The following is a 22,567-nucleotide window of genomic DNA, read 5'->3' on the forward strand; positions in this document are numbered from 1 at the left end:
ATATCCTTCATCATCAACTCAGTTGATTACCACCCTCGCCCTCAGTATAACCGCTAAACTTATATTCATCAGAAAATGTCTTCCAGCCCAGTGACGAACATCATTATTTGTAATGAGATTCATGAACCAGATTGAGCTCAACACTCTGAATAGTGTCACATGTAATTCATTCACCTTCACTGCATCCAGATATCGAACGCTGTCTCTGTCTTCGTGGGGGCGCCGATGGTTGCTTGGTCTGCTCCTCAATATAGGGGATGTCAGGATCATCCAGATTGAGAGTGAAAGCACCTGACATGGGTATGGTGAGGGATGCAGTTATGACCATCGGGGAAGATCTTCTTCTTGGATCAAGAGGATCTTCACTCGAACCACTGTCAATGCTGCTGCTCCGCCCTTCCTCTTTTCGTCTTGTTGCCGGCCTCTTTGGACGCCTCGGCTTGGGTCCAATCTCCCCACCCACTCCAGCCATCTGGTGTAGGCATTCCTCCCTCGACCAGATTTTCTTAGCTGTTTGTGCAGGAGGTATTGATGTCTCATCTAGTGAGAATGTCTCAGCTTCACTGCATGGATCAATTTCCTCCGGACATTGCCTGGAAATCGAGACAAGTTCGTTTTAGCTGATTTTTTTTCATTAAGACAATCAAACGTGATGGTTTATTCTACTTAGAGATAAAATAATATGTAGTATCGGGAATAATTATGGGGCCGTCCCCTGTTTAAGAATGATAATCTGTCAAATATCATAGACAGATGTTCTCCATATTTTATTAAGATAGTTGTTCTGTCGCAGAAGGGGTTTTTCTGTTTAAATTTCAATAGTTTCGTTAAATTATAATGATTTGTATTTTTATTACTCGACTGGGATTTCCCCCGAGGGTTGTTTGATTGAAGGTTAAATCTTTTAGTGGGAATGAAATTCATCTATTATTCCTTCATTGTAGTCGGGCATTTTCTAGGATTTTATGGTGGACCAATTGCTCCGGTTGTTACTCCTGCGAATGATTTTATTGTGGATCAATATTTATGGTTCCTAATCCTTCTAATGGTTTTATTGCTACTCTTTCTCATAAAGAAATTGAAATTCTAGAATCTCTCCATGGTCCGTGCGTTCGCATAAGGATTTTCGTTTTATTTAATTTTAAGTTAGTTCCGTAGTTTTACCCAAGTCAAGATTTTATAATTCTTGAATCACCAGTTGATCAGATTAAATTCTTACAGTTATTCTATGAGCTGTATCTGTTTATGAGTTACACCGCTTCCGGTTACATTTCTCCTTCCATGTCATTAGACTCAGTTCAGTTTTTAATAGTAGTTTCATTTTAAAATAAAATTGTTTGAGAGCCATTAAACATCATTGTCATTTCATCAAGTGTAATCAGTACAAAAAATTGAAAACAAATAGCAACAAACTCTCACAATCACCTCCTCAGTGTCCCTACCCTGTGCGAGTGAACAATAGTCTAGGGCTATAAGATTATATTGTAGTTGTAGCGTAGGTGCTATCGGTGGGAAACCCCGCAAAAAGACAGGGATTGGTAAAGTGATGCAAGCATGTACTATAGAATCACTTAGAGGGTCATATTTTCTGGGTTTATGAGGCCCACAGATGTGACAGGCAGAAATCGTTGCAGCCAGCGCGGTCCAGAGATGCTAGGACCACGTGATGCGATTAGGGCCCAGTCCAGGGTTGAGAAGAGGCACACGGTCAGAGTCGATAGTGAGCAACGATAGAGGTTAGACGTGTGTTTAGACGATAGACGTGTACTTAGACGTTTTTGTTTTGTGTATTTAAGAGTGTACTTAAGTGTCCTGAGTGTATTAAGTGTGATAAAAATAGTGAAGACTGTTAACATCAATTGTACCCTTTGTTTATAAGAAATAAACTGTTTTTATCTTTTTAAAAAGTAACCCTACATAATATGGAAAAGTATATATCGCTAGCATTCGGTAAATTCGAGAGTCTCCTTAAATATTTACTTTGCTTGAGGTAATAATTGAATCAATTTTTTGGAGATTCTTAATATTCGAAGGTTTCAAAGTTTGAATCCGGTCAATCTTGTTAAGTGGACTTATTCTATGTTGAGTTTACAAGCTCTGATGTTCAGTGTTAACCGTTTTACATCTTCCACATGTAAAATTGGAAATTTATATAGCATTCCACATCTTGTGACGTCACAGAAAATTATTGAATAGGATTTCGGATGAGGTAGGGGAAGGGAACCAGGATTATTTGTGATAAAATTTTACAAGAAAATTTTACTAAAAAGTCGACAGATGGGTGGATGGTAATGGATAGTGGTTTGATATTTAAAAAAACAAAAAAAAGGAGTTGCCTCCTAAGCATCATTAGGTGAAGCTTTCGACTATGTTCTACCTCGCAATTGCATACCAGCATTTGTTTTGTCTCATTCATCAGCTTGTTCTTTTTGCTGTTTTAGGTTTCTCCACATAGATACTATCAATAGTTTGGCTGAGGTGTTTATTTATCCTCGTATCCTCATACGAGAACACGAGTGGACCTACATTTTTAAGTCGGTTCTGAACCACTGGTTTGATATTTAAAGTGTGACATGTGATAAGGTTAAGAGAACTCTTCACTTTGTAGATGACTAATAATTTTTGGGCGATACAACTCATGGAGAGGACAGCACCAGAGTATATAATCCAAATCTTGGTTTAGATCACTGAACTCGCAGGCATTGGACTCAACATAGCCAATTCTTGTCACTAACCCATCCCCACGGTAATGATCTACCTGGGCACAGGTTATCAATGTCCCAGTGCCTATTTGACGTTTAAAATATCGCGATTTCTTATTACTTTTGTAATATGTGTCAACATAGTTGATCCCATACCGAACACTCATTTCTCAAATTGTCTGTTCTGTACTAGTAAAAGATTCTCGCCCAACTTCTTCAATAAAATGTGTGTAAGGAAGGAGGATGTCATCGTTGAATGGTTGAGTTTTATAATTTTTTTTTGACTGGATAAACTTACTCTTCAGCCCGACGGGACAGCGCCAGGTCGAGATCTGCTGGGTCAGTGTCCATCATGTGCAGGTACAGCTCATCGAGAAGTGCAGCTGGAAGTGTGAAGAGACACGATGAATTTTCCAATAAGGCCCGCATCACGTTTATCACATCTATCCTCTCTTCCGCTCTCTCTGCTGATACTTCAGAGCGAGCTTGACCAGGTTTCACGCAGTGGAGAATATTTGGGGCGAAAACCTTAACAAAGAAATATTAATATTCAGTTACATCGATTCATATGACCTTTTAGGTCAGTAAAAAAGACTCGTGTTTATACCACCCTAAACAGTCCTGGCAGACTCATATTACATCGAAATGGAGAGAAAATCCTCCTGATCATTATACCAAAAATGTGTATGCACACGTTCAACAGAAATATCCTAAATTGATTAACGACTAGTTAACAAATTAGTGCCAACGCCGAAAGACTAAAATGGCTTAATTTGTCTGCTATTCAGGTTCAAGACTATCGTCGAACTATTAGTTGTCATTTCCCCGGTGGCTCCGGCCATTTAAATTACGGATAGGGAAAAACATTTTAGGATAAAACATCCCTTCAAATCCCCTTGTCTATCTCTTAGAACACGAACAATTCAGGAATAAAATAATCAGCTATCGAGGAGTCGATTTATAAATTTAAAGAAAACATTTTAAACAAAATTTAGTACAGCCGGAATATGCCATTCCCTCATGACTCTTTTGATCCTAATCCCGAGAGGGATTTCCCAAAAAACAGTCTGGACACTGCATACCCTCCCTCTTATTGCAATTCATGATACTTGCATCAATTATCAACATCTGGCTATCATAAATGTTCATATACTCAAAAATTTCATTTTCCTTCATAAAAATAGCCTTAATCCCTTCCAGATGTGGACATTTCAGTCCTTCAACTGACCCTAAAAAAGGCCTGGATTTTTTCACTCCCAAAGACCAAGAAAAATCTTACAACCCTGTCTTAATCTAAACTTAAAGGTGTAAACAAATGGGAACTGATTAAATATTAATTCGTGTGTGCCAATAATTATTAACAATGTCGGTAGTGATCGATACTTCCTCATCTCGTTAATTCCCCCCTTCAGCCTCGTCAACTCATAAGTGATACAAAGAACCCATTCGGCGTATCACGTTTCCTCCAAAATAATTTTGAATCATCAGACTAACCAAATTTACAACTTGACTAGAATCAAATTAATGGATAGAAGACAAAAAGATGCGTTTTTCTTCCCTGGGAGATTGCTCGATGGCTACTGTATGGTTCATCGATTGAGCATCGACATGAGCACTTCGTCAATGGCTGATTAATCATTATCCGATAACTATGCAGTAATCAATCGATCTATGGTCTAATGCTGGTCGATAAGCAGTCGATCCCTATTCGATCTCCAGTCAATTGTCAATCGATCAATTAACGGGAGAGCCTGCTTTAGAGACTTCAAAAAATCTATATTTTCAAGGATTTTTTTGAAAAGGAAAGACATGTCTGATTGAAATGAAACTTTTAGGATTTATTTTTATATATTTCAAGAGTCTTCTCAAATTTTTTTATTATTATACATTAGATATTTTTCATGTTTGAAGAAATTTACGGAGGCGCCTCGAGTGTGCAATTTCTGTGTGGCGGGCAAGATGCAGGTCGCAATTTTCATGTGAAACAAAAAAACAAAAGAAATTTTTAATTTTCAATAGTGTAATTCCTAGGTGAACCACGAAAATTCAACAACAAATGAAAAAATCAACATTTTTTCGCAGATTGAAAAAAAATACATTAAAAAAAATATATATATATTTTAAATCGTTCAAAAACCGGATTAATGTTAACTTTCTTAAGATATGTTAGGTTCACCTAGAAGAGAATTAAATTCCAAATACAATGCATTTTGATTCGTTTCGATAGGACGTTTACTTTTTTCCTATCTTGCCCGCCAATTCGAAAAAATTATAAAAATGGAAATCCGAGAAATCGTGTGTCAAAGTTTTCGTGATGCTCGTATACCTGCTCGACGCTTGCTCACTATTTCGTCTCCTAGCTAGCCAGCGCTGTCGTTGCGTGATTATGAGGGAGAATAAAAAAAAAGTATCGTTGTCAAAGGGTCCATCCTTAGGCCCCTCATAAGCCTTTTACTACTATTGCTTTATGACCTTTTGCTCTGAAAACCTTCCAGTAGATGACGTAGGGTCAATTTTTCGAATCTCCACGTTCTGGTCGCCGGCGGTCGATACACCAGAGCGTTAGTTGCAAGGGGGCTGCTTGAATAAACGGATGGACGCAGGGGTATTGGCGATTTTTCCAATGATTCCTCATCCATTGTTCTTCCCTCGTCATACTGTTTTTCTTTTTCTATTCATCTAACTCATTTAGCAGCCCTGTTTCATAACTTTTGTAAGAATTTTGCTAAATGAAAAACGGACCCCGATTTTTTCCCCACCATCCCCCAACCTACTGCCATCTACTGGTCAATCGAAATTCACGGTAGTGTCATCTACCGTGGATCTCTCAAAAAAGGGTCTACCACCCCTTCTGAGTCATCGAGCCTGGCTCATAAGAGAGGTCTAATGGGGCCCCATAAAAAAACTACCCTCGAAATTAATCCGCTTACTACTGTCGATGTACTGTCGATCTTTCTACTTTGCCACTGTCGACAGTGCCAGGACAGTGGGTCAGCAATTTTTGTCGACAGTGACAAGGCAGCAAGTCAGATTTTGGTTAACTGGGCTGTATCTCCGGAAATAATCCGAATTTTGTTGTGAAATTTTGAAGACATATTCTTGGATAGTTTAGGAAGTGATTTACGCAAAAAAAAAATCGATTTTTTGAAGCCTCTAAAGCAGGCTCCCCCCTTAAGCAAAGATCGACTAGTACTTGACTAGTTCCCCATTGGCTGCACAAGTTCATTCCACCACCGAGTAATTCGTCAGGGTTGGATGATGATCAAACTACAATTAATTAATTTTTTTAGCATTACCGTCGCAAGATTTGTTATATCCATCTTATTCCCAGGCATCCAATCACCAGTCTCCGTTTTGCTATCCTCACTATTTGCAGCAACTTCCGTTAAAAAGTTCAGAAGGGCAAAGAGGGTTTCACGGTTGGCGATGGGAAGAAGTTGAATGAGATGTTGCAGAGCCTCCTGCTGCAGACGTCTATTTCGAATTTCTAATAATTAGAAAAAACAACCAACGTTAGTCATTATTTATGCATATGATTGTCTATGGGTCTTCAATATATTCGTTATTACTGCCTTGTGCTTACTCTGCGTGTGAACAAAGGCCTGATACAGGTCTCTGCAGAGCAAAGGATCTGGTAGATCTCGAAAATACTCTTTCAACAGTGTTGCTACATCATGGGGACACTGATCAGCGCTGATCTTAATTTCTCTTCCACAATCGAAATCTTCTCTTAGCTGAAAGCAAAATGAAATCAATATAAATGAATATTATTCGGTCGTGGAATTGTTCATCGTGTCGGGGTGATTTGAAATTAGAAAAAACAACATTTTTGTAAATTGGACTCAAAATTATTTTATTACTCGTGGTCTTGAATATTTTAATCGTTTAAAATATTGTAATATCGCTGTCGTAAATGCTACATTGTCAAATATTCCATCAGTTAAAAAACAAAAGTTTTATTACGGTCAAAATTTTAATCTTTGGAGTATTTCTCAAAATGCAAAAACCGTTTTCGTTTCTTTTGTATCCTATTTCTTTGGACTCAGGAAAATATTTCATTATTCGCGCTCATTTATTGTAATTGTCTCAAAATCCCAGCAAAATTTTTAATTATTTTACACCCTTATTACAGTCATCAACTGTCCTCTTCTTTCAAAATGTCGTTAAATTAATTAATTTAATTTAATTAATTCAATATATGATTACGGGTACTCGGATAGTTCAGACCCAGACACGTTCCAAACTTACGACGCCTTTTTTCTTCCCTCCTCCCTTCATCTCATATAGATAAACCAATGAACATGTTTTATGTACTTTTTTGGACTAATTAAAATTTAACAAATTTTTCTGACACAGTCCCCGCGGACTTTGAATATATAAATTGACACTTTTATCCACATTGACCAGTATTCAACTTTTTCTTGACAACGTAGAATACCGACTCTTTTTCCATGTATTTTCGCATAGTCGAATAATCCGATCGCGTCGGTCCTACTCAAACATATAATTCCCGTAATGTCAACTCCGTTCACAGTCCATTTTGAATTTATATTATATTATTCGAAAATTCATCAAGTATATATAAAGTGAAAAAATATATTAATTTGGAAAGTGAAGTGACTTGATGATATTATTTTTTTATTGAATTTTCCTTCTAGACTTTCCAACGGTTTGGGTGAGAACAATTAGTCTCACCAAACTAAACAAATGTAGTTAATAAATAATAGTAGCTGAGTAGATAATGTATCATTTCGCTGGACATAGGCCCTATTAACCTTTTCCATAGAACTTAATTTTCTAATTACATTGACTGTCTCTTCATACGTAATTAGTCATCTCTCCTTCATTTCTTCCAATTTCATTGGTAGTGTGCTTCCGATTGGATCCGTGCCAATTTTATTTAAAAAATAAAAAATTATATTCTCGCGATGTGATTGCCCAATGTTGCGACTACGAAACTGTTGATTCTATTTTTTTAATTTATCAAAATCGTATGAACGTATGACTTTGGACTCGATCTCTACAACCGACACTTATGTTCTACAGGATCACTAAAAGGGGATTTGTAATATTTATTATTATCATTATTTATTATTATTTATATTATTTATTATTATATTATTTATTATCATTATCTATTTATAGTAATGGAACCTCTGATGGTGGTTGTTGATACTGTCATTCTGTTACATTTCTTTTCTGCACATATTTAGTCTGTTATCTCTACAACACATAATTTTCTGGATTTGGATTCCACATTTTAACAAAAAGCCTTTTCCCGCAAAACTCATATTCGTCATAAAACGTACCCACAACGATCGGGTCGAATTTTTCCTTTTTTTTTATTTCTTCAGACCTCAATAAAAGGCCCAACATACTTTGCGTCTAGTTAACAGACCAGAGCATATTTTTCTGCTTTCCAATAGTTTTCGACCAATTAAACTATTTCTCTACCCTCTCCCTTACAAAGGACACCCTTCTTCCATCACTACCTAGTAATCTAAGGCGACAGAGTTTAAAAAAAATTTTTAAGTTAGTTACTAGTTAAAACTGTTTCGAGACAAGACCGTCGAACTTGTTCTCTTCCTAACCAATGTCCATTGTGTATTGATATGTGTAATTCCATAGAAGTTTAAATTCCACATTATTATCATTTTAAAAATAAATAAGTTTGAGTGCATCGCGTTTATTTTTTCAACTTATTCTTAAATTTAATCCGAAACAATTTCCTGCTTTCGGCTCACTATCCATTCGCAGCAGTTCAGGAGACATCGTTGCCGTACCTATTGATATATCCGAGATTTACAACCTCAGGGAGGAGTCCAGTAATTATTTATTATTTTTATTAAATTTATTGAGACTATCGCGGCAACTACCCTGAACACCATTCGTATTTAGTTTTTGAGATAGTCCAATTTTTCTGATTTGCCTAAAAAGAGTGTTTAGCAAGATAACGGTGCGAAAAATCCATTCGTCAACGATATGAACAATGAATAAGAACAATAAAAATGGAAATATCTACTTGACAATAAAATATTCGATATTAACGAACGGTTGCATCGCATTATTGTCCCATGAGATATTCCAATTTTTCTGATTTTTCCAAAAAAATTTGTTAACAGCCTACACTTTCGCAAAATTGTTGTATTAATTTTTTATACTAAACATTTGAGTTTGACATATGACTAAAACTAGGACTCACCTGTCTAACCCTCTTTTTCGATGGTGACACCCGGAATATACCCAGAGTTCTCAGACCTGTCGCTTCAAGATGTTTAATACATTGACGAACAATACTAGGTACTGCGTCCCACTCCCCTGGAGGGCCACTTCCTCCGCTGTCACTCAATTCGAGAACACCTGAATCGCTACCAGTCAACGCACTGCCCTTCAGTGACAAAGATTCAGAAGAGCCATCCTGAAGCAGAAAGAAGTATTTTTCTGTTATCCCTTTATCAGGTTCTCAACGGATGTTGCGTGATGACACACGCAGTTGATATTTTTTATATTATAAATTAATAATTGTAGAAAATAGCCATCCCGTCATCTCACTCACGTCTCGACGCACCATTCATTCCTTTCAATTTCCTATTCATTTATTGTTTGGCACGTCTCGGACCAAAAACGTATAATAACTTCTTCGAAACAGTTGTATAACCTCAATTAACAGAAATTCCCCGAACTTTCCCAAATACTCGAAATTTTCGTTTTTCTTCATAATTTTCAGTGGAAACTCCGCTTCAAATTGTTATTAGAAGAATATTTAATTGGCAAAATTATATTTTTCTCTCAGTACACCGAAATAAAGAGACCGTACGTGGTACGCGCTGAATTACTGTCAGCCCTCCAGGTGCCCATTTGAAATACTTAAAAAGGGCTAGAGTGGAGTGACCATTCGTAAATGTTCTATACCTTTGAAAATTCAATGGAGTTAACAGAGAGAGCGGAGGAAAAGGCAAATTTCGCTGCACAAAAATCAATCGAATCCAAAAATAACTGGATTTCACTCATGACCAAGACATCGTAAAAACCAGTGACATGGAAATCATTTCCCCAAAAATTACGAACGCAGCGGATGTCGCACCTCTTAGAGTGAAGAATAAAATTTTGGAAAATAGGGAGAAGAGCCGGCACGACGAGTGCCCATCCTGTTGTATTGATTTTCCCGACACACGTGTTCGATTATCTACGCTCGAAATACTCAGGGCTGGGGTAATCTAATGCTTGAGGTAAATTTTTCTTTTGTCTTCCAGATTTAACGACTGCGCTCCAAATCTGACGAGGGTTCGATATTCCCACAGGTGAAGATACACATTTTTCCGTGGAAAGTTTATTCTTGAACTAAGGAGCACTCACGAAGACCAGGAGGGCGGCTACTCCCCATCAAGGATTTATATTGTCCATTCCAAACCGCGGAGGATCACTTCAGGGTGAGTTATCACTTCAGTGCAAATCATGATTCGTATGTGTTGAATTTTGGTATTCCCCGAAGACAAAATTCACTCGTTCCAGAGTTTTATATTTTCGGATTAAGGAAAATGTTTTACAACTAAATTGTCGGAGGGAGAATGGGGGCTTCCCTTTGGGACTTTTTATTACTGAGCTTTTCCACAGGGTTTTCCCCAAAATACATCTGATGACCAGACATGGTCAAGACAAAATTTCTCTATACAGTATCAGGGGGTGCGAAATTTATTACCCTCTCTGAGAAGAGGTGAACCAGGGCCTCACTAGCAACTTGATTATTAGTCTCTTGTAAGATTTCGTAGTGAAGAGTGCCTTCTTAACTAGTAGAGTCCAAGTGTTACATTGAAGTTCAGTGTCTTAATTATTATTACAGTGTATTCTCATTTATATTGTTCCCCATATCCCAATAGTATCACATTGGAGTATCGTAACGACCCTACGTTTTCAGCAGATCAATAAACAATTCTATTTAATGATTAGAAGAAGGATTCTCCCTCTCTTTCTTTCTTTCTCTCTTTGCGTCGTTCTTTACTTAAACTGCTGGGTAACCCACCATAAAACACTTTAGTATTTTACCCCGCATAAGATCCGATGATATTTTCGTTTCTACTTTGACGTAACTAGTCAAGTTAGCTCATGGGGGTCACCTTGTACGTAAATTATTGATCGTTCAACCGTCCGGAAACCGCAACACAAAATTAGTCATTAGTCATTAGTTATCTTCATTTTCTTTTGTTTATTTTTTAAACCTGTTCTCTTTTTTTGACACATAAAAAATTGTAAATCCACAATCATACCTCAGGGAATATAAAATTCAATAAATTGTCAAGGGTACCTCAATTAATAATAAATTTCCAATTAAAACTAAAATTAAAAAGTCATCATAATTTTAGAAAAAAATCAATATATCTCATTAATAAATTTTTTTATACCCTTTCTTTTTATGTAAACGTCTGCAATAGGATGTAAATAGCCCATTATACTATTGACTAATAATATGCTTTAAAAAAATGTTAAACTATCATGACATGGACATGGGTTCGATTACTGGCGATGGTGACCGAAATTTATATTACTCTAATTTCACAGAGAAAATGATCACTTTTTGTAATGAGTCAGTAACGAAACGTTCTAGTGACGCAGGGTTTGTGTGTTGGCATGTGCAAGTGTTGAAATATCCATATGTTCAAATGTTTAACTATTGAATTGTTGATGTAATAAATATCAATGAAGAATTGGCTAGAAGAATTACCATGCTGTGTTGAACCGGTGTTATATTCGAAAAACATAAGACAATGGGGGAACTGACTTTTCAATACACGAATCAGTGATGATTAGTAGAAAGTACCATGAAGATGTAGAGCTTTCTCATTATTTCTGAAAGTTGCTTGCGTAGTCTCTATGACGTGCGCAAGAAATCCAATTCTCCTGGAGGTCCGTTACTCACAACGAGTCTCAAATTCGACACTTGCTTCGCCCAGTCAGATTACGATTTTCTGAGGCAATAATATGAAATAGGGTATGTCGTACGACGATGAACATATCATCTGTCGAGTATGATTGCCTTGTTTCCGCTCAGATTACACGAAAATGATATCGTTGAAGAAATTGGTTTGTTGATTTATAGAGGACTGTTGGGACCATGTGTGTGTGTGTGCACGGGATTATTTTATATATTCAGTATCGTGGCATTTGAAGCAATAGTTATTAAATTGTATAAAATTCCAAAGCTCATCTCCTAGAACATGTTGTAAAAGAAATGTTGGCTGCTTGCGTCCTTCACTTAGGCCACGCCATAAAGTCCCGATTGAACCCAAGGGTCAGGTGATACCATAACCTGACTATTAACTACTTTAGTTTGGGTTGGTTTATACAACCAAATAATAAGAAAATTTAAACTTAATGTGGGTCCCTCTTGCCAGAAGAAGTAGGCGAGACCCTGAATGGGTTTGTAAAATTAGTTTTGAGTTAGTTACATTCGAACATTCGAAGGAAGAAGTAGTCTCTTCTAATCTATTGTCCACTATACGAACTTGGTACAATAAATTTTATATCTCACAAGGGCAACATTCCCTTTATTATTTCAGGGTGCATCCGTCTAATTTGGCGTGCGCAGCATATACACGATTTCAACGAATGTGTGAAGGTTTCATGTCATATGCCTATACGCTTCTAAACTCAATTAATGTTCTAATTCATTTGATGTGCATAAGTATAATTAGTGACACGTCGAAACATTCTGTAAAAAATATTTGTGTAAAAATATCCAGAAGCGAAATCCTCGTCGCTGAAATATATTTTCTGGCAAAATATCCGCCACCAAAATATCCTTCAGTAAAATTTTTCGGAAATTACCTTTTAAATCGCTTCTGAACAAGGACTACTCTGAGAGTATGATATTATATAGGTACTTTTCCCTGCTAATTATTATTTTTCATTTTTTCGCTACTAAAACATCTTTTTTATAAATAACACGACCGAAGACAGGCCTAAGCCCACTGTAATTATAAAAATCGTAATTGAAAAGTTCAATATTAAATGAGTCCCGAATTCAAATTAGCCGCCTCAAATGACTGAACCAATGAGAAAGAAGCGTGACAGACTTTCGAGATATCGATTGCGTCATTAGTTGTGACATTTGGAGGAGAACATTTGATACATGCATTTATTCAGCTTTCGAGGTCGTGCCTGCAAACTGCAAGCACACGGAGCTTTTTTCTATGGCAGTCGCATTTTTCACTGCAACGAAACGTGTTCCTCTTGATAAGTGGTTTTTAGATACCTAATCATTCGTATCAATTCCTGCGCATTTACTCAGACAGTGTGATGAAAGTGAATTCTGGTATCAAACTGAAGATTCAGACTTTCTTAGCGTGACCCAGGATGCACCACGTGGAGGTAAAGTCTGCTCGCATCCCTTGCGCTAAAAAAAAGGAGAAAAAATAGGACAAACATCTGTGGAATGTTCTGCTTATGATGCAAGTGGAATCCAAAAAAAAAAACCAGAAAAGATATCCCTAAGATACATCTTAACTTTTCATTTTTTAATTTATTTCAGACATATTTTGATTTCAAATAAAAATTTCCGAAAAAAAGGACTTATTTTTATTAAATTATTCACCACATTCACAGTATTTTAAAATATAAATTGGTCAAAATCTCGCGGTCAAATGCCCAATGACCACAACCAATCATCTTTCACCACCGTAACAAGCGCTCACGATCGTTTTCGGGATCGTTACGATGGTCAGTACATCACCGAAATTAAACAGGATCAAACGTGTTTCGAAACGTGTTCTCGCTCGGAAATTCAACGGTAAAGCCATCGGAAATCATCGTAATAATCGGAAACCTCATCAGGAAAATTTAACAATACAACCCACTAAATAACTAATTAATATAATATTTTATCAACGAAGTTACCATACGTGTATGTTTAAATAAAATCAGGACTCTCACCTATACCACGTGTGAACCATTATCATTATTCCCGAACTTCAACACTTCCCAGTCCCATCTGCCACAATCATCCTTCCGGAACCTCATAATTTTTAACATAAATTAATATTTTAAATTAATTATTACATTTTTTAATTATATTTTCATTAATTATTAATATATTAAATTAATAAACCGACTGTAATGGTTGGGCGAGTGTGGTGTTGCTCCGGCGATCATCCAGGCTAAGCAGCGTTCCACTGGGATACTACTTGGATGGGTGACCGTTTAGGAACACCGTTCGCTCGCTCAAAAATTACTGTGCGGAAGGCACGGGTGTGGAGACCCAGTTGTACCCTTCGTGTCAGTGTGACGGAAGGGTACACTGGGACCCTGCACTATCGGCCGACTGTACGGTAGAGGTTTTCCATGGTTTCCCTCTACTCCTGTGCAAATGCAGTACAGTTGGGAAAAAGTCGGTCCCATGGCACCGCAGGGGAAGGGAAAAACAAAAGTGGAGGAAGAGAGGAGAAAGGCTAGGCGGGAGGAGATGTAAAACAGCGGAAATGCGTTGTAACATTAAAGGAAATAAACAAATAAAAAAAAAAAAAAAAAAAAATATTAAATTAATAATTTTTGTTTCCCCTCCAATACCGCCTCCCCCCCAATGTGGCTCCGCCCCTGGCCCCGCCAGGGGCGCTGCGCCCCCTGGAGCCCCGTTCGCCCGTAGAGAAAAGGGCAACGGGGATGATATCCGTGACCGGGGAGATTTTTTTTCCGCCGCCCAGAAATTCTTAAAGTGTTGCTTCTACCATTTATAATGCAGAGACTTATATTATAAGCCAAAACAAGATAACGATTTTCACCAATGGAATCATCAGACTGACGGTCACCTCTTTTCTATTTTCAGAGCCTTCTGCGGTTCTGTGACGCCACCCGGTAGTGGTCCATCCCTATAGTTATGACGGAATTAAAGGACACACCTTTCACAAATAGTTTCACCATTCGGCACCATCTGTGACATTTCACAACGTTCGTTTATTTTTCGTGTTTGCCTTGCACTTCTGTATTGATCCTAGAAATAAGTGGAAAATTTGAGACTCATGACTTATTCAAGAGCATTTCCTGCTCGTGTTTGTCCTCTCTGGTCTGTCCATTCATAAAACAGTAGACTATCCGTTCACAGCAGCGAACTATAATCTAGAGGAATTATTGCTGGATAAAAGCGAAAAAAGTCGTCTAAAATAGGCATTTGTTTATTTACAAAAGTTGATAGATCACTACTGACAAGTCGAAGTCACAATTTTTTTTTATTATCAAAGAAGTTACATTTTTAAACCAAAAATACAATAAAGGACGAAAAGAATCAATATAATAACTTCAAATTAATCCAGCTCGCCTGGATAATCATTAATTACGTCAATTAGAGATTAGACTCGGAAATTTTATCGATTTGATTAAATTGCCTTTACGATATTTAACTGAGAAAATAGCGCATATGACAAGTCAACGGTGAGAATATTGAATAGGTGTATGTGTGCAATATATGTATGTATGTGTGTGTGCAGGTGCATGTGTTCATGTGATCATGTGTTCATCCACATTATGTGATCATGCACCTACACACATATATATTTGCGGGTCACTGAACTTTTTTTCGCAGCATAAAATCATCCGGATAAAATCTCCCCTGCAAAAATCCCCCTCTCCCCTCTACAAATTATCCTGAGTTATAAGCCCCTAATAAAAAATTCTCCGGATATAATCACTCGATTAAAAATATTTCTTGTCAAAATTACACGTTTGAAAAGTTCGCTGACGAAGGCTCGTCATTTCGTTGTGAGCTTTGATTGCGTTATTTATTGTGCGTTTGGATATTCAAATGGGTATCATCGACGTGGGTAGCAAGTCGACGAAAAAGACGGAATGTGTGAGTATGATAAAAGGACTATTTTAATCTGTTTTGATAGCTGAAGCTACAGTTTGTGAATACCCGAGTGGAAATTATGTTAGACGAGCCTGAGATTTCATCAGATCAGATTCACCTGGCCACCACCAGATCAGGTCTGGTTCTGGTGGTGGCCAGGTTCAACTGATCAGGCGAGACTTGATGGAGATCTGTTTGACGGGATTAACTTCTGATCAAGTTCCGGTTGTCTAGCCTCATCAAATTCTGATCGGTTGGGCCTGATCAAATTCACATTTGTCTTATTGATCAAGTTCGGATCAGATCGGATTGATCAAGTCCGGAACGAGTGAAGGCGTTACAAGCCAGATCAAGATCTGATCCAGTACTCGAATTAGTACCTGATTATACATGAGGTCTGACTTGACCCGAACTTGATGGAGACCCGAGTTTAATGTCGGCTCGGGTATGGTATCAGTTCCTGGTCGGCTCTTTGATAATAAGTCTATTGTTCTAATTCACAAATGATACGTTTTTTATACTATTAATCCACAGCTATTTCATCTTGTTTTGGTGTCTTCAATAATAAATACTATTTTTCACGGTATCATCCGTTCTGTATTTTGAAAATTTTCTTTTTGGAAGATACTTCAAAAAATTTCTGTTTGACAGTTTTGTTTAAGGGATTTTAGCAGAAATTTACATTGAATTTGCATTTGGAAGAAGTTTTTGGGGGATTTTCTCCAAGAATTTCAGTTTGGAAGATTTTTTGGAAGAAAATTTTTATTTAGGTCACTTTTTTAGGAAACTTTGTCCTGGAAGATTTAGTCCGGAAGATTTCTGGACGGGGTAATAAGTCCTAAAATCATGTTTGAATGATTTTTTCTCCTTTTTTTTAAGCGCAAGGGGTGTGAGCAGACTTTACATCCACGTGATGCATCCTGGGTCACGGTAAAAAAGCCTAAATCTTCAGCTTGATACCAGAACTCATTTTCATCGCATTTGTGATGAGGTACCTGAAAACAACTCCTCCACTCGAATAAGTTTCATTGGATTGAAAAACGCAATTGCTATCAAAGAAAAAATCCTGTGCTTGCGCCTCCCAAGCGTGACCTTGAAAGCTGAAAAAAATGCATGCATCAAGTGTTCCCCGCGAAACCCTACAACTAATGTCACGAAACATTTCCTGTCACACTCAGGCGACGTTTAGGCGGATAGGAATAATTAAAAAAATTAATTTGCGCACCTGTCGGATCATAATTTCTCGATATTACACATCAAATTAAAAAAGGAAAGTAAAAAGCTCAGACGCTGCGTCAATTGAAAAACAAAGCATTCATCATTTTTTCTTCTCTCCAGATTAATAATTAATCACATTCCAATAGAATGTGTATCTCTGATGAGAAAACCATAACGACGAATGAAAACTAGGCAGTGGCTTGCTGGAATGTGGAAAGAGATGATTTATGGGAATGTATGATCGATGAAAGTTTTCCCTCATAGATTCTTCAGTTGAACACATTTAGCCGAGCAAATTTATTTATAGCTTCGGGTATATATGCTGTGATGACGTTGAATGAAAACCTATGGCATGTAAATCCATACCAATCAGTAAATACAGAAATATTATCGGTGCGAATATTACCAAAAAATATATCACATACGGAGTGTTCCGGCGCGGAATGTTAGTCGTGGCTATACATATTGTAGGATCAATGTAGGTGTCAAGTAATAAATGCGAAAGTAACGATTTAAAAAAAACTATAATAATAAGAAATATCAACTTGGTACAGTAATATTGAATGAAAGGTAAAAATATGCCGCGATTAAAATATGTCCCTTGTCTTCGGAAACTCAAAACGAACTAGTTAGTTCCCAATCAGAAAAAATTGGCCCCACTATCCAACGCAGCGTTCCACGCCAGACTAGATCGAGGAATAAAGCTCTCGAAAGTCGTGAGCCCCCCGGAGAGGGAGAAAGAAAATAAATTAATCTCTTCGAGAGTATTCTATGGACATTCCACCTCCGATTGGCGAACAGACTAAAGGCAGACCCGCGATGAACCACTTCAATATAGAGCTTAAGGGGTTATTCTCATGTGAACGCCTATATTTTACCACTTTTTCGGAATTTTTTTTTTATGCGACAACAAACTTCAATCATGTTGATTCTTCAATATATTTTTATTTGTTTTTTGAAATATACGAAAAAATTTTTTTATTACGTTTTTTACATTTTTAACATCTATTTTTTTAAAGTCAAAGTAGTCCCCAACAAAAAAAGGTAGTTCACTGGTCAAGGTGATAGCGGCTGTTCATGTTGTCTGACATAAAAAAATCGAATGGATTATTACTCAGTAGATCTGTGGCTATCGTCCCTACCAAATAAAATCAATTTCATTAAAAACAAAAGAAAATATCGAACTTCAAAAAAAAAATCACGAAAATCTCCTTCTTTTTCGTTACAAATCGTTTAAAAAAAATATGAAGATATTGTCGAAAATAAACAATTGTGGTAGGGACGATAACTATAAATGAGTAGAAGAACATATGTAAATTTTAAAGCAATCGGTTGAATACTTTTTCTTGTAGGACCTTGACCGTTTCAGAAAATGATGATTCGAGAAAAACGCGTTTAAAGTTTAAAGCCTGGTAGACAATCGCTTACGACACGTCGGTGACTATGAGCTGTAACTTATCAAATACTATGAATTTCGGTCTGAATTTTTCACAGCATGTTTTCAATAGGTTTTACTGTCAAAATATCAAAAAAAAAAAAAATCGATTTTTTGAAGTGCTCACATGAGAATAACCCCTTAACAAATCTTTTAGGGTAAATACGCGCAATAAAATCAGTTACCCGTCTAGGATTTTAGTCAACTTGGGTGGCGAACCTGGCGCCCACGTGTGGGGAAACCCCCAAATTCGTCTCCGCGCGGCCGGATTCGTCACCTTGAGAGGCTGAGCGAAAAGGCCTCCCCAAAACGTTGACATTTTTTAGTGGAGTACACGTGAGGTCCAGGAGGAGGTCCGAAAGGCATTAAGGGGGGAGCCTGCTTTAGAGGCTTCAAAAAATCGATTTTTTTTTTGCGTAAATCACGTCCTAAACTATCCAAGAATATGTCTCCAAAATTTCAGAACAAAATTCGGATTATTTCCGGAGATACAGACGAAATAGTGAGCAAGCGTTAAGCAGGTATACGAGCATCACGAAAACTTTGACACGCGATTCCTCGGATTTCCATTTTTATGATTTTTTCAAATTGATGGACAAGATAGGAAAAAAAGTAAACGTCCTATCAAAACGAATCAAAATGCGTTGAATTTGGAATTAAATTCTCTTCCAGGTAAATCTAACATATCTTAAGAAAGTTTACATTAATCCGGTTTTTAAATGATTTAAAGTAAATTTTTTTTTTCTAAAAATGCATTTTTTTCAATCTGCGAAAAATTGTTGAATCTTTCACTTTTTGTTGAATTTTCGTGGTTAACCTGGGAATTACACTATTGAAAATTAAAAATTTCTTTTGTTTTTTTGTTTCACATGAAAATTGCGACCTGCATCTTGTCCGACACACAGAAAGTGCACACTCGAGGCGCCTCCGTAAATTTCTTCAAACATGAAGAATATCTAATGTATAATAATAAAAAAATTTGAGAAGACTCTTCAAATATATAAGAATAAATCCTAAGAGTTTGATTTCAATCAGACATTTCTTTCCTTTCCAAAAAAATCCTTGAAAATATAGATTTTTTGAAGCCTCTAAAGCAGGCTCCGCCGTTAAGGGAGTCAGCGAGGAATCGACCCTTCAGATGACGAGGAGGGTTAGAGTTAGATCTCTCATGTAATCCCAATCTCTAGAATAGTTAAATATAGTGTAACTTCATTTTGAGTTCAGTGTATTTATTTACTCCATGCCAGTTGCATACCAATGTTATTTTATCCCTACACATATGACCTTCCCCCCCCCCGCCCCCCGATAAGGACATCAGCCACCTCGTGGCCTTTTGATCGCTCTAATTGCCGTTCGGAAGTCCCCTGAGAGGATTATCGCTAGATCTGTCGCGTTTTGCTCTTCTCATTAATTAAGCTGGCTTTGTTCAGTTTATTGTAGGGTTACTTTAAAAAGATAAAAACAGTTTATTTCTAAGAAAAAGGTACAAATGTTTTTAATACTATATTCGCTATTTTAACAGACTCTATATACTTTATAGACTCTTAAGAACACTCTCAAATACACGAAACAAAACGTCTAAGTCCACGTCTATCTTCTCAACACACGTCTAATGTCTATCGCTCCTCAGTAACGACTCTGACCCTGTACCTCTTCTCAACTCTGGACTGGGCCCTAATCACGTCACGTAGTCCTAGCATCCCTGGACAACGCTGGCTGCAACGATCTCCGCCTGTCACATCTGTGGGCCTCATAAACCCACAAAATATGACCCCCTAAGTACTTCTATGGTACAGGCTTGCATTCCTGCACCAATCTATGTCTATTTGCGGGGGTTCGCCGCAAATAGCACCTACGCTAAAACTACTATATGACTTATAGCTCTAGACTATCTAAATAAAATACGAAGAACATCTGTCGATAATACTTGACAGATTATTATTTTTACACTGGAGATTTCCCCATGATTATTCCCGATACTGCCGAATAGCACAGTTGGGAGAGCACCCGATGCATAATCGGAAGGTCCCGGGTTCAAACCCCGGTCTGGACTATCCATTTTTTCAGTAATTTTTCTTGCAAAAATCATATGGAGAATTATCCTGTTCCCCTTCCTACCTCATCCAAAATCCTATCCAAAGATTTCCTTTGACGTCACAAGAAATGTGGAACGCTATATAAACTTCCCGTCTTGATGATAAAAATTATAATTCCAGTTTTTCATTTAATTCGTCATGTCAGTGACATTCGAACGTGTGTCTGAAAATAAATTGACTCTTTGATCGACGTGCACGTGCAATAAAAAATTCTCTTGACCCTCTCAACATCTCACGAAACATAATCGAAGTCCATCTCACCAATCTCTCAAACCTATCTCCAAAAATTCCGCTCCTAACACATGTGTACTATTCATTGACGCGGGAAACTACCGCGGAACTGTCTTCATCTTCTTTGGCGCACGGGGCCTTTGTCGTGATTTCATTTCATGGTCCCCCGTCGGCCATATCTCTATCATATTGAATTTCCACAGGTTTCTACGGCGTCATTGATAAGGTTTTGGTGAACCGAGCATTCCGTAGGTTTCATTTCTTTTTTTATTGATTATACGTTCATTCTTTTTAGAATTGGCTGAATTTCAGGAGAAACCGTATGACCGGCTACGAAGGTAGATCATATTTCTTTGGATATATACGTGGATTTGGCAGGTCTGCACTCAACGAATATAATCGGAGCAAGACAGAACAGGCGGATTGGAAAATAAATAGCCGCATGAGTATTTTTCAGTTCGAGTATTAGCATTGGCAGGTCAGTTACGTGAAAAGTAGAATAGAAGCATTTCTGGCCGTGACTTTGCGGAATTTTTCATCAATCTTTTCAAACATATTCAGTCAAATATTATAGTAACCATCTAACAAATTTTTTACAAAATGTATAATTATATAACTGACGAACTCGCGAACATATTATGAAGAAAAATAAAATTCTTCAGCTCCAACTATGTATATCTGTACATTGTGATGAGGCAGGATTTGTGCTCCTCCCCCGTGTATCGCAGGCTGGTTGGCCTTACCCCCTCCCTTGAAACTATAAAAAAAAGGCCTAAGGATTTTTATGTTAAAGAAAAAATTATAAAAGGAACATTAATTTTGATTAAACTTTCAGTTATAGTTAAATTTCCCCAGAGTTTGTGTTCTGTCGCAGAGTTAGTCTCTCTCTCTCTCATTAAATTTATTCTCCTGAAAAATATACTACATTCACACTTTCCAAATATTAATAGTTGAAACTTTTCCCAGAATTTTAATTTCTTGACCAAATTGTTTTATTTCGGATTTCGCTAAATTGCAGAAATTTCTTGTTCCTTTTATTAAAAAAAGAATTTTTCCCCTTGAAATCTTTCTGACGCGATTTTATTACCGTTAAAATATCTCGCCAAAAATTTTATTGCGGTCGGACTTTTCCGAAATTTTAATCGCGACACTCCAAATGATTGTCCCGTTTTGAGTTGGTCCATAAAACTCCTACACACATGCTACTACACCAATCTACACGGTTGTAAAAATTCTCTATCGGTGCGTCAGTTTCTCAACGCATCAGTCTCTCAGTGCGTCTATGCCTCAGCGCATCAGTCTCTGTGTCTCCGTGCCTCGCGTAAATTTTTGCTTTATTTTGTGTAAAATTCAAAATTACTCGCCTTTCAAATACGTTGGTGCTGCATTTTTCTTATTGTTTGCGATCTTTTTTAAATTTCAATATTTCAACCTCATAATTAAAGGTGTATTATCTATCCGATAAAGTGTTGACAATAGATTAAACATATTAACAATTATTTTGACATTTTTCAATCACCTCCGCATTAACTCGACAGTTTGCGAGTGAACAGTTTGTATTTCTTATCCCCATTGAAAATAATCCATTTACAGGCCTTCCCTTTCAATATGTTAATATTCCCTTCCCTTTCAATACTTTAATATTAATAAAAAAAAAAAAAAAAAAAAAAGTAGGAAAAATTCTTCTACTATTGGCAACTCGGTCGAGACAAATTGATTGTTAGCGAATTTCTCAAGACGAAGGTCACAACCTACATGTATGTGGCATGTTTATCAGCTTTCAGCAACGCTAAATAAATAAAACAAAAAAAGAAGCATTTTTGGTCGTGATTTTTCATTGTTCAATGTTTCCCAACATATTCCAACATATTCTAAATATTATTCATCCCCCATGAACACTCCGACAATTATGTGTAACAGCCTTCGGGTCTCCTTTGGCGTTCCACCCGGTTGCGGATTTAAGATGGTACCATATTTACATTTCTATAAAACAAAGGTGCAATGTGGGAAATCGAGGAAGCCATGTAGGAAATTCATAGCGGTACTGACCGTT

The 22,567-nt window shown here is 37.1% G+C and overlaps 1 protein-coding gene across 1 annotated transcript in view; it reads right to left on the reverse strand.

The window, feature by feature from the left end:
- Nucleotides 1-22,567, reverse strand: part of Rhogap102a (Rho GTPase activating protein at 102A) — a 55,895-nt gene that overhangs the window by 4,182 nt on the left and 29,146 nt on the right. Inside the window, exons 5-9 of the mRNA XM_064135737.1 lie at nt 8,905-9,120; nt 6,286-6,436; nt 5,999-6,189; nt 3,001-3,230; nt 175-593 (exon numbers count right to left, since the gene is read on the reverse strand). Coding sequence (XP_063991807.1) covers nt 175-593; nt 3,001-3,230; nt 5,999-6,189; nt 6,286-6,436; nt 8,905-9,120 — 1,207 coding nt within the window. The remainder of the gene's footprint in view (nt 1-174; nt 594-3,000; nt 3,231-5,998; nt 6,190-6,285; nt 6,437-8,904; nt 9,121-22,567) is intronic.

The sequence above is a fragment of the Diachasmimorpha longicaudata genome, chromosome 16 (genome assembly GCF_034640455.1).
Source record: "Diachasmimorpha longicaudata isolate KC_UGA_2023 chromosome 16, iyDiaLong2, whole genome shotgun sequence".
Classification (NCBI taxonomy): domain Eukaryota; kingdom Metazoa; phylum Arthropoda; class Insecta; order Hymenoptera; family Braconidae; genus Diachasmimorpha; species Diachasmimorpha longicaudata.